The following is a 19,826-nucleotide window of genomic DNA, read 5'->3' on the forward strand; positions in this document are numbered from 1 at the left end:
CTCATCTACCTTGTTTGGAGCAGCACATCTTGGCTGTATTTTTGTTGGCAACCCAAGGCTAGCTAGCCCAAAGAGTTGCTGAGATTTCTCCACTTCTGTATCTAGCGGATAGAGAAGCATCTCTCTTCAGTATCTGCGTGGGAGTGCACTAGTGTTAGTCTCTTGCAGTTGCATCTGATTCTTTAGTGAGTTCTGGGGATTCGAACTCAGATCCTCTTGCTTTCTGTACAAGGGCTTTATCCACATATGGTCTTAAGATTAGATCATTAATTATCACTTGGCACAAGATGGTTGTTAACCTGAGGCTTTGGGTCATGTTTTGTAGTGCTGTATGGAAGATATGGGTGTGAAATGTGTTTATATGAATTTTTAGTTTACTTAATTACCACAGTGCTCCTGAAAGTAAGACATGGGTTTTAATGCCAAGTCTTTGTTGAAGGTATCCTTACTTTCATTTTTCATTAAAAATTATATTACATTGTATATTTAGTGTGTGTGCTGTGTGTGCATGTGTGCGTGCGCGGGCGCGTGCGTGTGTGTGCTTGGAATCCTGTGTTATAGATTGTGTCCATCATATGGGTCTCAGGGACCAAATGCAGGTCATCAGATCTGGTGTCCAGGGCTTGACATATCTTACTGAGTTATCTTCCTGGCTCATCCTTAGATAGCGAGTAATGGAGCAAAACTTTACATTTTTATCGTCCCACTCTTCTTTAGTATTGGAGTCACATTTTTTGAATATTTAGATTTTTTTTAAAGATTTATTTATTATGTATACAGTGTTTTGCCTGCGTGCCAGAAGAGGGCACCAGATCTCATTATAGATGGTTGTGAGTCACCATGTGGACTGGGAATCAAACTTAAGACCTCTAGAAGAGCAGTCAGTGCTCTTACCCTCCTGAGCCATTTATCCAGCCTGAATATTTAGTTTTTATAGCTTTAAATGATTAAGTTCCCCATGGTTGTGGTCATGACAATGAAATCTAGAGTTAAAAAATAAGCCGGTATGCATTTTTTCGAGTTGGTACTGTGTCGGTTAAGATTGAGCAGTTCACACCATGGTCCCATTGGGTGAGAAGCTGGCTGTGCCTGAGAGAACAAACTGGTAGGAAGTGGTCCAGGTTGAAGTCTGCAAGCCTGTGTACGCATGCAACTTTTTGGGTTCATTCATTGCTCACCAGCCTCCGACACTAAGTAACCTTCCTGCATTCATATTTATGGCATCACTAGAATCTTGTGTTTCTGCCACCCTCATAAAAACCGAGTCTGGTTTTTAAGGTAGGACTTCATGGAATTAACCAGGGAAAGCCTCATTTATATCTCCTGCAAAGCGGACCAAGGCCTGTGCTCTTTTTTCACTGCCAGAAGTTTTTATAGTAATACTTTGTGTCCCAGCTCTGGCTCTTACCATTAAATGTGCTTTTTATAGAGTAGCAAGTTATAAATGTAGTGCAGCTACGGCATATTAATCTTGCTGCAGAGATTTAATGAGGCAGTTGTTTTGCGATGGACACTATTGGGAGACGAGAGCGACAGAGTTTTACTTCATCACTGAGCTGCAGAAATATTCCTTGCCTGGTAATAATTATAACCACATGATCTCTTCATTTTTCTTTCTTTTGCTGGTGCTTTTCCATGCAAAAGTGGCTTGGAAGGAGGTCCATTTCCAGGCAGCAGAATGGCTCAGAACTTGGACTGTTTTCTTAGTAGTTTGACATTTTAACTTTGATCAGGCATGGCATCCTTGCTGCAAAGAGGGGAATGTGTAAGACGAGTTTCAAGCACTTAGATAGTCCCTGCCATTCCACTGAGATGGCTTTTAGGTATTCATTACTTTTACTTGACTTTTATATAGGTTATAAAAAAGTATATGTGGTGAAACCTCATTTTTACATGGACAGAATAGAATTTCTGCTGCTTGGCCTTAAACTGATCCCACACTTGAAATTAATTGAAAGTCCGTGCCTTTATTGCCTCCAACACTTTCAAGCCAGGGCAATTTTTCATTTTCCCAAAGTTGTAATTTTATTAAACCATGTTAAAGCAATAACAGTCCTTGAGAAGAGGAGGAAGGAAAGGACTACCTGCCAGAGGCCATAATGAGAGGGAAATCAGGCCTCTCTCAGATCCCCATTTGTAGGTAATGTTAAGAAATCTGGAAACAGAATGCTGCCATTTATTGTGGCAATAACAACTGTGCCTCTATTCCAAAAGCCAACCTTTAGTTCAGATCAGAACACTATAAATCCAGGCTCCCACAGCCCCCCTTTGGAAGGATGAGCTGGAAAGTTGGGTCAGCAAGTAAGACCTTCTGTGATGGATGCCACGTGTCGGAGCGTCATCATTTGGGGCAGCTGGAGGAGGAGGTCCCTGAGGTACAGCGTGCTTTGCAGTCTCGCTTTGGGGACTTGAGGGGGGCTGTTTTAACATCCTGCCCTGTGTGGCGGTTTATAGGCAACAGCGTGGTTGGAAGAATGAATGTCCCTCAGGCAGCAGTGCTGGGGGCAGGGCGACACTTGCAGGCATGGGTCTCCCGTTTATAACCCTTAGGCTGAAGTCAGGGTTTGAGTGACTAGCAGAGTAATACAATTATTTTTTATGATTGGATCTCAAAGGACTTTATAAAAACTCCATCACTAAGGCCATGTGCAATTATTGAAGTGTAGCCACCTGTGGAAAAGAAAGTGGTTGACAGTGCAGGCACTTTCTAGATGCCGCCCGCACCCCCTGGCATCAGGAACAGAAACTCCTCACACAAATAAACACAGTTTTTGAATGGCCAAGAAAGAATTCCTCGAGCGAGCGAGCCAGTGGAGCCTGGGGAAGAATGTCTCACAAGGAAGGAGACTGAGAATCTGGTGCTCCCCACGCAGAGGCCTCATAGGCTATAATCGAACCCACCTCCCAGAGGGTCCCACTTAAGTGTTGACCTAAAAACAAATCCGCCAGTTGGCTGGAGCATGAATCCTAAAGTTGCAGCAGAAGTGAATAAGCTTGACTGACTTTAGTCCCTGAAGGCTCCTATCTGTAAACCCAGAAGTGCAGGCAAAACATTTTTATTAGTCTTAAAATGACCCACCCTCTCGTAACCAGCAAGGGTGGTGGAAGCACAGGCTGGGCTCCTCTTTTGTGTGGAAGAGCAGAAGCCCTGACCATTTGTAGTCGTTTGGTGTCTTTGATATTTGATTTGTGTAAAATACTCAGATTGCTGAATAGTGAGGAAGGTGACTGACTGTTGGAGGGAGGCTGCTTGTTGGTTCCTGGCTGCCCAGACTCCCAGAATAACCACACAGAAACTGTACTAATTAAATCACTGCTTGGCCCAGTAGCTCTAGTCGCTTACTGACTGACTCTTACATATTAATTTAACCCATTTCTATTAATCTGTGTATTGCCACATGGCTGTGGCTTACTGGATAAAGTTTCATCTAGGGTCTGTCTCTAGTGTCTGTCTCTGGAGGGGCTACATGACTTCTTACTTGACTCCGCCTTCTTTCTCCCAGCATTCAGTTTAGTTTCCCATGCCTTGCTCTATGCTGCCCTATCAATAGGCCAAGGCAGTTTCTTTATTAACCAACAATATTCACAGTATACAGAGGGGAAATCCTATATCAGGTGACTTTTTACCCTTTTTCTCTGTGCATATTAAAATATTCAGTCTCTATATTTATAAACAAATAGGTCTGTAAGCCTAATGCATGGCATCTAAATACATTAAAGTTCAGCCAGCACCCACATTTTCCAGAGTGCAGTCAGGTTTGTCAAAAACTGAAAACTCAGGCTAAAGAAGGAAGACTATTCAGCATGTGCATCCTGCCCCCAGCAAGCATTTGCTGGTGCGGGGTCATTTGCCCAAATGGGACAGTTATTTTCTTTTCTGAATTGCCTTCTGGGTTGGCAGTCTATTCCTACTTGGCTTCATCTGTGGGAGATCTTTGGACCATTACCAAAGCATTGAGTCTGCAACTCCAGACGGAACATTTGAAGGCAGGAAACGCCAGATGTGGCGGGTCATAACGTGTCAGTCTTCGAGAGTGTAAGCGTATGTGGATGCTTTTTACATTTGGAGGCAACTGATCTGTTCCTATTTTACAGACAAAGTACCAGGAAAGGACCTGTTCTCCTTTAAGGCATTCTCTTTCCACTAAATAACAATTGCTAAGCACTCACCTGGAAATGGTGTTGGGCTCGCTAGAGAGCAAGACCCGCAAAGAATCTTGTCACACCCTGCCCCAGAGGACCAGTGAAACACCCAGTCTATTGAGATGGTTGTATGGAGGGTCTTGAGGTAATAATTTTCCAGATGGCAAATCAACCCAAATTACCAATTCCTTAAATACAGAGTTGGTTTTAAACAGACAGACTCAAAATCACTTGCTGTTTGGGATGAGCTCCTGCCTTTTCCCATGACCTGGTGAGGTTACTCTGTACATTGGAAAAAAAGTCAGTTTTGGTTTGTCTAAATAATTTGAAGGTGCTGATGAAGTTAAGCTTATTTCTGATTCAATAGAATCTTTGAACAGACAGAGAAGGGCATGCTGTAGGTTCTCGGAAGCAGGCAACCTGCAGGTTAACCAGCGGCCCCTCCCATCTAGGAGGGCAAAGTGTCACCCTCTATGGACTTTCTGAGAAAGATTTGGCAAATGTTGGGTCTTGTGGGTTCTTGGTTGTAGCATTTCTAATATTTAATGATGTTAAATGTCTCATGTTTATATAATTCAATGTAGTCTATTAAAATAAATATTATAGTCATATTGAATATATGACTTTAGATTATGTAGTATATACATTATCTTAGGTACCTTGAAACAGCCCATTTGTAATTTTCAAATTACAAATTGATTAGACAAGGTCTCAAAGAAAATGGAAACTCTGGACTGGGGACATAGCTTAGTTGATAGTATGCTTGCCTAGTTGCATACTATCCATAGGTTCCATTTTCAGCACTACACAAAGCAGGCTTGGTGCTACCTGCCTCTTCTCCTAGCACTGGGGAGGTGGAGGCAGAAAGATTGGAAGTTCAAGGATATTCTCAGCTACATAGTGAATTTAAGGACAGCTTTGGCTATCTGAGACATTTTTACAAAAAAAAAAAAAGAAAAAGAAAGAAAAGAAAAGAAAATCTGGATTTGATTGGGAATACAGTTTATACCTGCTTGTGGTCCTAATTTATTCTACATAGTTCCTGTTCCTCCCTCCCTACCTCCCTCCCTGCCTCCCCTTGTTTTTTTTCACACCACTCCCTTTTCCATTTCTACAGAGAAAAGCAAAGGCACTAGGAGTTTAGGGAAGTACTTGTCTTCTTTGCCATACATACATACATACATACATGCATGCATACATGTGTGTTTGTATGTGTGTGTATGGGTTTGGTGACTGAAGTAGGTAGTTCTCTGTAGTGAATCAAGTGACAACAACATGCATGATCTCTACATGGAACTCCCAGGAAACACAGTATCTGCGTGATACTCCAGGGCGCAGATAGGACTATTTTAGTTTGAACAACACATAGCTTTGCCACACTGATAACGCTGTCTTAGGTTGATGACTCAATTGTAATTATAATTGTTGTTCATATCTTTTTTTTCTCTATAATTTGGAAATTCAAAGGCAGAGCAAGCTGTTTGGCTTGCATTTGTGCCTGGAAGGATGCTTGGCTGGGAGGCAGGGCTTGCTTTGCTATCGCTGCATCACAGATAATGGAGTAACTGTGCGTTTTGATCACTTTATAAGCAAAGGTCAATTTCTTGCCTATGGTAATTAGCTTAAATGATTCTAGGCTTTTGTATGATCTGGTAATTTCCATGAAAGAATATATTTAGCAGAAAGGGGTTCATTCTTGGAAGTACTTTCTTTTCCCTTTGCAATGAAGATTGTTTATTTTAAAAGTGATTTATTTTTCTCTTTTAATGAAAAACTCCTAAACGGCGGTTATAAAAAGACAAAGTGAAGTTTAAGCATGTTTTCTCTGAGTAGCTGGTGTATGAAAGGGGCCATGGCGTGGGGAGAAAAGCACGGCTGATACTAACAATGACGCGTGTGAACCTTCTGCATTACATTTAGCAGCCGAGCTCTCGATCGCAGCTTCCAGGCAAACTAGAGTTTCTGGGTTTGGTTGCAAGAAGATGAAATGTTACTTTACAAGAACCTGTCTTTAAAACCCACACTTAGAGTCTTGATTGTCTTTCAGACCCCAGCTGTAAACTTGAAGACAAGACTGAGGATGGAGAAGCCATAGACTGCAAGAAGAGGCCAGAAGACGGCGAGGAGTTGGAGGACGAAGCTGTGCACAGCTGTGACAGCTGCCTCCAGGTGTTTGAGTCACTGAGCGACATCACAGAGCACAAGATCCATCAATGCCAGCTGACAGGTAAGCAGGGCCTATCGCTTCTCCGCTCCTTGCACTCTTCCAGTTCTGATTTTTTTCCTGCCAGTTTGTGCCTTTGTGTGGTTTTGCCTCCAATTAATTTACTCTGTTCACTTGAAACCCTAGAAAAGTCTAGCAGGGCGTATAACCTTATGACCTAGAGACACGATGGGGTCATCTACAAGTACGTTGGGTTGCATTCGTAGTCACCCTGGTGATATGTCGGAGGCTCCTGATTAGAGATACTTTTGTAAAAATTCCAGAATGGTTGTCTGGGGGTGACCTCAGAGTTGAATTCTTGAATAGTGAATTGGGAGTATATGTGCATGTATGAACACATGTGCATATACACACATATATCTAAATATACATATATGAATATAATTTTGCTTACTTTTTTACTGTGATATTAGGAACAAAATGAAATATTAAATGACTAAATAAAATAAAACCCCTTTTAAATATTTTTCTAAGATTGTAAATGTCTATTAATTTATTTTGGCTTAAATATCATCTCTTCAGAAAAACCTTCCCTGATTCTGTCTAAATCAGGCCCCTTTTTGTGTTCTTTCAAATGCCCACTCATTAAGTCCCAGCACTTACTTTATTATCACGGTTGTTGGGTATTGTCTTAGTTACTTTTCTATTGCTTTGATAAAACAGTATGACTAAAAGCTAGCTGGGGAAGAAAAGGTTTATTTCATCACACAGTTTATACTTTATCAACTAGGGAAGTCACAATAGGAAACCAAGGCAGGAACCTGGAGGCAGGAGCTGATGCAGGGCATGGAGGGGTACTGCTCACTGGCTTGCACCCATGGCTTGCTCAACCTGCTTTCTTATTGCACCCAGAGCCACCTGCTCAGGGGTCGTACCACCCACAGTGAGGTAGTTGTCTCATTAATCATGAATCAAGAAAATGCGGAACAAACTTGCCTACTGGCCAGTGGAGACATGTTCTCAATAAGACTCTTTTGTTCTAGATGATGCTAGTTTGTGTTAAATTGACACAGAATTAGTCAACACAAATATCAAGTTCAGGGCTTCACAGAGGCACCCCATGGGTGTTTCCACTGAGCCATGTCCCCGGAGATTACTACGTAATACCTGAATCTACAGTTCTCACCACGGTGTTCATTTCCTGCCTCCATCATTAGACTCTGCGCCTGTGAAGGGCTGGAACTGTGTCTTCATTCATCCTTGCATCAGCAGAGCCCAGCACAGTGCTGGGACTTCACTGGCCTCCTACTAAGGCAGCCAGGACATACCACTGTGCGTTTATCAGAAGAGAAAAATCTAACACCCACGGAAGCCCAGCATGTTTAATGTAATGGCCAAATAAAGCTGAAACTTGGTTTATAGACTCTATTCCTCCTTTAAAATAGAGTTATCTTTGATATCTGTGCATTCTGTGTCTCGCAGTGCAACCGGGTGTACATCGAAAGTATTTGAGAAATGTTTTGTTTACGTGTGCAGGTTTTCTTCTTCCTTCTTGTCCTTATTTACTACATAATGTGTACAACCCCTCACCTCGCATTTAGATTGTAAATCTCATGGAAATAGAGATGACTCAGAGTGTATAGGAGGGCGCGTATGAGGACATGAAGATTCTATGCCATTTTATATGAGGGAAAGGCATCTGGGAGTTGTGGCGCCCTCTAGGGAACTTGCACTGATCCCTCATGGGTACCAAGGACGTCCAGATACCAAGCAGGGGCGTACTATGTTTGCTGGTGGGGTTGGCTACACGACCAGCAGACCATGCAGTTTCTTCCTTACGTTGGCCACGTGGTATTGTTGACTCATTATTTATAGTTACCGCAGCTCCCGAATCCCTGTGGGTGGGTCTCTCCTTTGCCTTCTCTCCTTTTTTCCCTAGCACAGTCTTCCTTCCACTAACGATGATCAGGAAATATATTTATTAGACAAGTGGTTCTCCAACTGTTTTCCTAGACTATGTTTGTGTAAGATTTTAATGGGTGTTTCATTTTAACAAGCTTTCCTGAGCAGATTATTGTGGCAGCGTTGGGTGGAATCCAGGTAAACAGAGTTCTTTATTAAAGAGTGCACCATGGCTCATCTCTTCAAGAGGGGGTTCAGTGAGCAACTTTATTAGGCTCTACACTTCTTCTTTCTGAAAAGGCTTCCTTTTTAGGACCATTTGTCCCCTACCTCCTTTGACATGTCTAACTCCATATCATTTGCTGGACTCGAACTTACAGAGATCCCCCAGACTCTGCCTCCCGGATGCTGGAATTTGAGGCGTGTGCTACCTACCGCACTGGCTAAATGATGTATAATTGCTCATTTACCTATTTTTGTCACTTTGTGAGATTTTTAGGGTAACTTTTATTATGTTACTATTTTAAATGTACAGAAACCTTACAAAGTCATTTGAAGAGCTCTTCTGTATTAGTTGACTGGCTCGCCAATTGCTTACATTTTGTATTATTTCTTTTCCTTGCATCTCCTTTCTTTGCTCTCTTTTCCTCCATTGCTTGCCATTCTATTCTTAATATTTGAAGGTAGTTTCAGGATATCACATCCCTGAAATACAGCTTGTGTATTTTCTAGGGACCCATCTATTCTTCTGATCACTGTGTAGTTACTGGACTCAAGAAAGTTAAAATTCATTTAACAGCAAATGTCTAATTAATATTCATTTCATTGTTACTGATGTCTAATCTATAACCCATGTTGAATTGCAACAACTTGTTCTAGTAGTCCTTTATAACTTTTTCTGTTTCGCCTCATCCTGAATACAGGATCACATGTGATATTTAATCTCCACATCTCTCTGCCTGGTCTACTCAGTCAGGAATTCTTTCTCCACCTTTCTTTGTATTTTTGACAAGGGTGCCTGACAGACTTCGTAGTATTTCCACCAGAGTAGGTTTGTCTGTTTCCTCATGGCGACATTCAGGTTCCGTGCTGTGGCAGGGACACAGTACATGCTCCTTATTCATTGTATCTGGAGGTAAATAGTATTAATTTGTTCCAGTGATCATGATGTCAACACTGAATACTTGTTTCCATGGTGACTACCAATCTTGTCTAGTGTAACTTACTGTTTCTCCTTCGTATACAGTGCAAGGATAATTCATGAGAAGATACTGTCATACCTCAACTTCATGAAACTTCGACCACTGTTTGTCTCTATTGTCATGCCATAATCTTTGCTACTTGATGACGTATTGGTGTTTTTTTCCTTATTTATTTGTATCATTGTTGATTTTATATTACTTTATTCAGTGATTCATAGTTCATTATATGTAATATCTATCTATCTATCTATCTATCTATCTATCTATCCATCTATCTATCATCAACCCATCTATCCATCCATCATGTAATTATCTCTCTGCCTGTCCGTCCATTTATTAATCATCTGTCTGTCTGTCTGTCCTTCCATCCCTCCTTCCATCATTTATCTACTTGTGCATGTTGGCAATCAAACACAAGACCTTATGGTAGATTGGTTCATACCACTGAACTGCCCGCCTAGCTCACTATGAATATTTTGATATATTTATTGTCCTAGATTTAGCCAATGAGAATGGATTCAGGTGATATCCTTTGATGGCTGTTTAATATGTTTCTGTCATTGTCTAGGGGGACTTGTTTTGTTTCTGGGACAAACAAAAACTGTCTTGCAATCAGTGTGTTCTCTGTGATTATTACCATTTTTAGCTTTTGGTAGGGTAATGTGCTATCCGGGCTCATTTAAAGAAACATGGTATTTAGAAGTCAAGACATGAGTGGTGCATGCTCTGTACTGTTGTTGGAGGCTGCTTGTTTGCTTTCTGACTACCCAGACCCAAAATAATCACACAGAAACTCTATTATACTATTTGGCCAATAGCTTAAGCATATTTTTAGCTAACCCTTACGTCTTAAGTGAATCCATTTTTTGTTATCTTATATTTTACCACGAGACTTGTGGTTTACTGGTAAGGTTTTGGGGCACGTCTGTCTCCAGCAGCAGCTATGTGGCTTCTCCCTGACACTGCTTTCTTTCCTCCTCTGTCTATTTGGAATATTTGCCTTGCTCTATTCTGCTAAGCCACTGGCCAAAAAACAACACATGACAGTACTATATCTTATTGTCTATAGAGCACTCAGCTAACTGAACTAAGACATATGCAAATATGCTAATATGATTTGCAGTATATACATATCTACATACACACACAGTCCTTGAACTCTAACAAAAACCCCGTGCTTGTATTGATATTTCCAATTCAACCCAGACACATCCTTCTATTTTTCCTGTCATTTCTTTCTGGAATGATGGAAACCTGTCTGTTATTCTCTTCAGTGTATTGATTCATTTGCTTGAGCCTAGAATACACATGAAGTAATCCTACAGTGGTTGACTCACATAACTGTGATACACATGTCAACCAATTAGACCTAATATCTTTTGCAATTGGTTAAGTCTATATTTTCATGCAGATTTACATATGATAAAACTAAGAAGTCATGAGCATGCAGTTTGATTAATTATGGGAAAATGCACACACTTTGTTTTGCACCCATTTCACATTAGATGTTCTCTTACGATACAGTCCTCTCTGCCCCTTCCTCATCATTAATCTCCATCAGAAGTACTCAGGTCTTTTAAGTTCTTTAACCGTAGATTCATTTAGCCTGCTGTGAATGGGACTGTACACTATGATATACTATGAGCTCTTTCCTCTGCTCCAGGGCCTTTTACGTTGTGGGTCAAGGAAACACTTCCATGCTGTTTTAAATTACTTTTGTGGCTATCGTTGTTTTTCCATTGTTGAGCAGTATCCTGCGTGTTCAACTACTGTTACTGTTGTATGGCTGTACTGTAATTTATTTTCTGTTGTTTTTTTGTTGGACATTTGGTTACTTTCTCTTTTCGTTATTCTGAATTAAGTTGTAGTGGGCTACTTACCTTTATGTTAGTATGTGCTGTAATCTTCCTGGGTGGATGGCACAGGAGTAGAGGTGCAGGGTATTGCGGAGGGTGAGGAGGGAGGTCATGCCTGTGTGTACACTCTCCCAAGCTCCTTCCCAACATGGTTGTCTCACTTTGTACTCCTGCCAGCGGGGGTGGGAGGCTCAGATTTCCAGCCAATGTTCACACTGCGAGCTTCTGAATTCTCTCTTTCTTTGGGGTATGAATTAGTCTTCTTTATGGATTTGCTTATGCTGCCAGTTCATATACATTAAACTGACTTTGTTTAATGACTCTTTTCCTTAGTACATAGGGTTTTGTGAAAATCCAGGACCTTACTATATAGCCCTGGTTGGCCCATAACTTTCTGTGTAGATCAGGCTGGCCTCAAACTCTCAGAGACACATTTACCTCTGCCTCCTAAGTGCTGGGATTATAGGAGTGTTCCACCAAGCTTATCGGAGAATCCTATTAAATACAGAAAGTTAGTAAGATACTGTTTTTAAGTGGATGACTGTTACATTATACAACCCTTTACACTCATGTAGAATAGTGCTTACATTTGCACAGAACTGTGAACGTATGCTGCTTACTATATGCTAAGTTAGTGAGGAATCTTCTCTAAGGTGAACAGGGCTTGTCTGTCCTGTTTTAGATTACATTTCATTCATTCATTTGTTCATTCCTTCATTCTGGTGGTATTTGAGATCATGAATGTTTGACAGTTTTTCCACTACTGAACTACACCCCCGGTCCTAATGTTATTTTAAAATTTAAGTGTTGAAAAGTAAACTCTGCATCTACTTCGTGAGGATGCACTTTTTAGAGAGTGTCTGCCCGATAATTATCTTTATGCTCAGCCTCATCAATCAGAAGACAAACCAAAGACATCACTTCGGTCTCATCTGATTTTAATGGTATCTGCAAAACACGGTATGGAATGGGACACCTAATATTTATGGGTTACATAAATTTTTTTTAAGTCATAAAAATGTTTGGTCTCTCTTGATCCAAGGCTTTCAGAATGCTGGGATCTGGCCTGTATTCACACAGGACCACAGCATTTTAATTCAAGGTAAGAGAACAAAAGTGAATTACTAAATCATGCTAGAGAAGGATAGGCTTGATGAGCTTTGTTCCTGTGTATCAAAAGATCAAAGGGATACGCCAGGCAGTAGCGGCACACACCTTTTAATCCTAGCACTTGGGAGGCAGAGGCAGGCAGATCTCAGTGAGTTCGAGGCCAGCCTTGTCTGTAAAGTGAGTTCCAGGAACAACCAAGACTGTTACATAGAGAAACCCTGTCTTGGAAAGCAAAAAAAAGGAGTAAATAAAGCCAAAGAATGATGGTGATGATGGTCGTGGTGATGGTGATAGTGGTGATGGTGTTGGTAAAGATGATGGTGTGTATGTATGCCAGTGGTTCTGTAGGTCCAGACTTCTTTGGAGGTTGAACAGTACTTTCACGGGGATTGCCTGAGACCATCAGAAAACACAGATATTTATATTATGATTCATAACAGTAACAAAATTACAGTTATAAAATAGCATAAACATAATTTTATGGCTGAGGGTCACCACGTTATTAGGAACTGTACTAAAGGGTCATGGCATTAGGAAGGTTGAGAAGCACTGGTGTGTGCATTTGTATTGGTGGGGTTGGGGTGTAAAGCCTACGTTCAGGGGTGTAAACCCAGAGTGGAAGACAGAGAGTGAAGAGCAGAAAGTGCAGTAATCTACATTAGATGAAAGTGTGCAAGTTGAATTTGAATTAGCCTTCCAGTCTGCTCTGGAGAAGATTAAAGACACATGAAGGATTTTAATTAAAAGGGTGATGTGATGGTTTTTGGTGGAAGTCAGGGGACAGTGCCCCTGGCCTCTCTTCCAGCTGCTAGGGTGGACTCTCTGGATACCACCTGTTTCAAAACCTCTCTACAGACAAAGCACCCAGAGGGTACTGGCATTTCTTTTTTATTCTCTTTCGGTTGACTCTTCATTGGTTCTGTTTTTAACTTTATCCACCTGCTTATGTCTTTGCTGTCTTGCCTCTGGTTCATGTCATTCTCAAAGACTCGTAATTTCCTGTCTCCATCCGCCCCATTTCCTCTTCTGTGTGTCTCGTAGAGTCTTAAGGAATTTCCAGTTATTCTTTGATCCATGTGGACTCCTTCCTTTCTGTTAATCTTGTTGCCATTACTTAGCTGTTTGGCTCTGTCCAGCTAGACTATAACCTGGAGGTATTTCCATGAATAATTTGTGTGAAGGAAGAGTGAATCCTGAGTAGCGTGTTGCAGTGCTTAAATATAGAGCAGAGTTAGAGAAGAAAGAAGTCGTATGACTCGATTTGCAAGGATGAAGACAGGTGCCTGATGGTCTGAGGCCCCGGGAGGTCACACAGGCTTCTGGCGGTTTCCCGGCTCTGCTGTGAGAAAGCCAGAGAAACCCCACCTTGCCTCTTTCTTTCCCTTGTCTGCAGGATTTCTTGGTGATGTCACATCTATTCTTTTGGTGACTTTTGTCCCCAGGTCATGATGCAGATTCTTTGACCAGGATTCCCTAGTAGACGCTGGTCATTTCATATCAAAATGCTTGAAACTCTGGTATAACCCTGCTAAATAAGCCTCGCCTGAACCAAGCCACTGTAGGTGAAGATCAGGTTGCAAATTAGACATCAGTGTGAACTGGACTAGTGAACAGTGGTACAGGGAAGGATGCATGGGTGGAGGGAGACACAAGCACTTCAGGAATCTGAATCTTAGAGGTGTTTTGGAAAGTCAACACTGTTTCGGAGACACAGATTTGATTTAGAGTTTGACAAAACAACCTCCAAAGATATCCAGGGACAAGGTGACACCCACACAGATGAGATTTCTCTTCTTTGTCTCGTGATACTGTTTCTTTCAAGTCTGCAATCCTGCATGTATAAGTAAATTACATACAAACTTTGCTTGAAGGAAGCGGGGCAAAGGTGAAGACAAACTTAAATCCTACTCTTGAGCTGGAGCCACAGACGGCTGCCACCTGCCTGGCCCTAGCCTTGCTGTGATTTCCTGGAGGCTGGGGAGAGAGGGGAGTGAGCCCTCCAGTGCTGTTGGGACTCTGATGCAGAAGACAGATTATCAAAATATATATTTACTGAAGGAAAAGCACAGAGAACCTTTCATTGTACTAATCCACAAACCCTATCATTTCTTGCCAATTCCCTCAGGGGGCGGGGAGGGCTGTGAGCCAGAGGGGTCTCATCGCACCACTCAACAAAGATTTAATAGCAGGGTGCTGTGGGGGAAGGCTGAGATTATGGGACTTTATTATGATTACAAAACGGAGTAGGAACCAGCATTATAAATCATCGAGACTAAGCTACACTTAACCGGATAAATGTGTAAAGTACATTTGGTAATACGGCTTGCTCCTTGGTCTGCGTCCGTTCTCTCTTGTCTCCTGCTAATTTGCAAACTTGAGTTGTCTGCTAAGTGCCCTTTCATGTCATTAATGTGAATTGCTTTGGTGCATATGCAGAAAACACCAAGTAGATAGTGTTAGCTCTTAACCCAGCGTCCGGCCTTGCTTGTGGTACTTTGTTAAGTAGAAGTCCACATGACAGGAAGACTGATTTTTGGGGAGAACATATGTTTGCAGATCAGATTTAGAAAACTGTGGCCAGATTTGAAACTCCTTTTCTTCATCCCTTCTTTTCTCTTTTCGTTTCTTTTTTTTTGTAAAATTTGCACCATTACTGTTCGTACATCACTTTCGCCCCTCTTTCCTTCCCACCCAATGCTTCCCATCTCCTCCTCCTTCAAATTCATGACCTTGTTTTTGTTAGTTACTGTTACAAAATTAATTCACTATATGTGTGTACATGTACATGTGTGTGTACGTGTGTATGTGTGTTGTACGTGTGTGTGTGCACACGTGTGTGCGCATGCACGCACATACGTCCTACTGAATCCATTTGGTGTTATTTGGTAGTTTAAGACTGACTTCTTGGGATCGGATAGCCTAGCAGGGGCTCATTCCTGGAGAATACCGATTTTCCCTCTCTCAGGAGTCTCTATCTGCCTGCCCAACCTGCCCCTGCCTCCCTCCCTCCCTCCCTCCCTCCCTCCCTCCCTCCCTCCCTCCCTCCCTCCCTCCCTCCCTCCCTCCCTCCCTCCCTCCCTCCTTCCCTCCCTCCCTCCCTCCCTCCCTCTCTCCTTTTCTCCCTCTCTCCCTCCCTTCATTTCTTCCTTTCTGATCTCAAGTGTTACACTGCTGAACTGTGTCTCTGACCCATTTTTTTTTTGGTCATTATTGCTATTGTTATTAATCTTGAGGTAGGGTCTCTCTACTTTGTTCCCTATTATAACCAAGGATGGCTTCCAACTTGAGATCCTCCTGCCTCAGCCTCTTAATTAGCTGGGATTATGCTCATCAATTGTTTTTAAACAAATAGTGATCCCGTATTGCTTTGCATTTTTGAGAATAAATCGAGCAGGTGAATGGTTGTTGTATAAAGTAGTTTGTTCACTTGATTTTATTTTCAGACTTAAACATACTAGAATCTTTGCACGATTTTTAAGAACCGAATGCTTTCAGATGCGGGAATACTGAGATAGCTACTTTTTCTTTGTTGTTTGTATTTCCCAGAGAGACTTTTAAAAGTGAAAATGTGTCTGCAGGTGTTCTGTGACTTTGGAGAATTAAACACCGTGATTCCTCTTCTGGCTCACAGTGACGGAAGGTGTGACTTTAGAACCCAGATTTGCCATTTTTTCTCAGAAAATCATACATTGCTGTAAACTGTGTGGAATCAGTGTACTGTTTAAAATTTTTAGTTCATATTAATTATATAGCAGTTTTATTTGCATATGTCTATATTAAAATCTATATCAATCCATTATGTTTTATTAATCATTTATATAACATTAATTATATCTATTCTAATTATATTTGAGGTAGTATAAGTCTTATTTTTAACCTCCCTTTTCTTAGATGAATCTGTAGCATTCTGCATAAATATTGCCAAATGGTAGCCTAACCACACAAATTCCTGCAATACCTGGTTGAAAGCAGTGTCCTGGGCCTCGTGGGGAGACCCTTAGCATGTGCAGACCAGTGCTTTCTAAATCTTTTTTGACAAAGCATTAATATGTTGTATATATAGCGTGTACAGAAATAGTGATGGAGTAATGACATGAAGATGAAATAAATACAGCTTGCAGTAACTTTGCAGTTTTAGACTCCCAGCCTTTTAATACGTTTCCATCACGGTTAGACCTGAGAAAAGCCACGTCACAAACCAATGGAGAGCAGGGCTGGAGGCCCTGGGCAGGTTTCTTCTCCACAGTGGGTGCAGCCTGGGATCTGTCCTATCTTCCTGTTACTGTCAGTGTTGTCCAGCTGATGTTTGACCTGCCCTGATTAAACTGTCACGCCTTCTCCAAGCTCTTCCTCACAGTAGCTGAGAAGCTTCTTCTAGGAGTGCGGGGCGGAGCCGGCCATTTGCCTGTTGATGACCTGTGTTTGTATCTTGCAGTTTTTTATTTATTTATTTTTTTTTTTGCAAAGAATTTTTGGAATTAGGAAAATCTGAGACCTGAATTAAATTAGTTAAAATTAGATAATGCAGTCCCCGTGTCCATTTTTCTGGAGAAAACTGATGGTAACATTGAGAGAAGAGGCACAAGGATAGAAGACAGGAAGTCATTCCAGTGATTCGAGTCATCTTTACCTTGAGTTTTGATTTTTGTGTATGGAGGTGCATGTGTATGTGTGAGTGCACATGTTCATGTGGGGACCAGAGGAAAATCTCAGCTGGAATTTCATTTACTTCAGCTTTGAGACAGGATCTTATTGGCTTGGAAGAACCCCGGGATACCAGACTGGTGAGCAGGCAGTGTCTCTGCTTTTTCAGTACTGGGATTTCAAGGTGGATCATGGCTCCTGGCTTTTTCAGGTGGATTCTGTGAATAAAACTCAGGCCCTTGTGTGGCAGCCATTTTACCCACTAAACTACCTCTCTCATCCCTAGAGTGAACAGTGTCTTCTCTGACTGGATGCTAAAGATTCAGACTGTGAGCTCTAACCTGGAATAATGTGCCCTGTGTTCTACAAAATGCTTCCAGTCTGTCACACACTTAACAATATGAAAACCTGAGTCTCTGCTGCTCTCCAATATAGAGACAGCGGTTCAGGCAGCTGTGCGAGCATCTTCACCCGCCAGGGCCATGACTGAGTCTGTTATGCACTTGCCCCAAACGAGTAACCACCTGTAATTGGTTCTGAATTCTGGGAAGCTAGTAAGTGAACTTCTTTCTCTGGTTTTGGGGAGTCAGTTCACTTTTTACTTGCTGCAAACACTTGTCATTTCGGCACTGATCTTGTTTGCTATAGCAGCTTAAATATAATTACGACTGTGTGTGTTGTGTGTTTGTGTGTGTGTGTGTTGGGGGTGTGGCACCACGGCACGTATGCGGCAGTCATAGGAGATTTGGGGAGACTGATTCTTTCCTGTCATTGTGTCCTGGGTTTTGAATTCAGGTGTGAGGTCTCTGACAAGCCTTTTAACCCACTGCACCCTCTTCTTGGCTCTTTCTGTTTATATATTATTTTTTAAGAGCAGAATTCTAAAATGTAGAGGTTCCTTGTCTCATGTTCTCATGTTAATGTGCTTGGAAATCCTCACTTTAACATAGACACTAAATGGCAAGAGATTCCTCTTGTTCTTAAAGCTTCATAGAATGTAAGTGGGGCTTATACGGGGTCAGCGGATGAGTGCTGTGTTCTTCCCGTAGCTGATGATACAGTACTTGTGTTAGCTTTAGTAAAATCAAATAGCTCACATGCTGAAAGGCTGGCTCAGGAAAACGTTCATTGTGTGCCACTCTTCCTAGGTATTTGAACTCTCAGCTGCTTTTCCTGAGCCATGGGTGACAGGATAGCTGAGTGCAAGCAAAATGCCCACGGTTGCGTTTGCCGAATGGGAAATGAGGGGTGCATCCTCTTCGCTTTAACAAGGAAACCTAACTGGTCTCTTCTTCATTAATTATACTCATATTCACATTGATATGTTCTCTCATTAACTCGAGTATTTAAATTTTTCAGGAAAAAAATTCATGAATCTGTGTATTCAAAAACGTTGCCTCTGAATGTCTGCTAAACCACAATGGTTTTATGAAATGCCTTACCTTCGCTGTGTACTTGAGAATGAACATCTAATGATCTAATTGTTCTATAATTGGGAATGAGTATCTAGTGATCTAATAGTCTGGTTTCAGGATTCATTTGCCCCAAACTTGTAAATAAAATGTCAAGAGCACAAAGCATGGGAGAATATCTTTAAGAACTTCTAGCATGCCCTTGATGGCCAGTGCTGGTGATTAAAGCTGTCAGCGCGTCCCTATGGAGATGGGTAAAAACTGTAAACCAAGAGATGTATTTGGGACATGAAAGCCGTGGGGTCTTTTGTGGGAAGATGAATTAAAAGAGACCCACAATTTCCTATGTCCTCTGCAGCCTTGCCGCCCACCTTGGGAACAGGGCTAACCCCTTCTAGGTGTGAAATCCACACTATTAAACAAGACGGTGAAACTTTTACATTTTTGCCCGAGCACACTTGATTCTGTTTTAAAGGTCATTCTCCTTAAGACGCTGGAACTGACATCTATTTCTTTCTTAGACCGTGGGTAGCTAAAGAATCCATGAAAAGTAGACTTTGCACGCTCTGCTCTTTGTGCTGAGCCCTGTCTGGGGAGCCTGTCTTCAGGGACTGGCGGCGGTGTCACAGAGATCAGTGACCTCTTAATAGGTCTTGGAGGGGAAAACAGGAATCTGTCTACCCTGTGCCTCAGGGCGAGGTTTCTTTAAACTTCAAGGCGTTGGACTGAGACTCTGCTCTCCTCCTTTCCTTCAACTGTACCTTCAGGGGAAATTGATCGATTACAAGTGATTATTCCACAAACTCTGAACCCTTTCCCCCACCTCTTTGTTCCAACTGGAGCTTCTCAAAGTTTAAAGGGATTGTGCCTCCTGGGTGAATGGTAGGATGAATGTAGGTAGATTATTGGGTAGAACTCTTTGAACACACATTAGAAGTGCTAAAAAATATATTCGTAACAGTAGGGAATATCTGAAAGCGAAAAGGGTAAGGAAACATTTGTTTCAATATAATTATAATGTAATTGTGTGGGATATTTTTGGGCACATGATTAGCTGTTAGAATGTAGAATCGCAGTCTCAAGGCAAGGCAGGAAAATAACAGGGTCAGCTTAGGAATGGGCAAACTGGCAAAATTGGGGCGGCAAATAAAACCAAAACGGCACTGACGACAACAGAAAATGACTGGGTTTGTGCTTATGCTCGGTGAAGCTCTGCAGGGCTGATTAGCCGATGGCGTTCATTGTTTTCTTGTGTCTTTGTTTAACAACAGCAAATGATATGCATGTTTTGTTTTGCATGTACAATATGTCTAATTGATAGGTTCTTTGGATCATACATGATTAATTATGACTTTATCAAACTTTTTCCTTTTAAAAATATAATTCTTTGACT

The 19,826-nt window shown here is 41.6% G+C and overlaps 1 protein-coding gene across 3 annotated transcripts in view; it reads left to right on the forward strand.

Moving 5' to 3' along the window:
• Znf521 (zinc finger protein 521) overlaps window positions 1-19,826 on the forward strand; it is a 298,511-nt gene that overhangs the window by 25,652 nt on the left and 253,033 nt on the right. For all 3 annotated transcript variants that reach the window (XM_057789090.1, XM_057789088.1, XM_057789089.1), the window contains one exon: window positions 6,191-6,370. Coding sequence is in view for 2 of the 3 variants with exons in the window: in XM_057789088.1 (XP_057645071.1) it covers window positions 6,191-6,370 (180 nt within the window). In the remaining variant the exon portion in view is untranslated. The remainder of the gene's footprint in view (window positions 1-6,190; window positions 6,371-19,826) is intronic.

The sequence above is a fragment of the Chionomys nivalis genome, chromosome 14 (assembly GCF_950005125.1).
Source record: "Chionomys nivalis chromosome 14, mChiNiv1.1, whole genome shotgun sequence".
In the NCBI taxonomy this organism is placed as follows: domain Eukaryota; kingdom Metazoa; phylum Chordata; class Mammalia; order Rodentia; family Cricetidae; genus Chionomys; species Chionomys nivalis.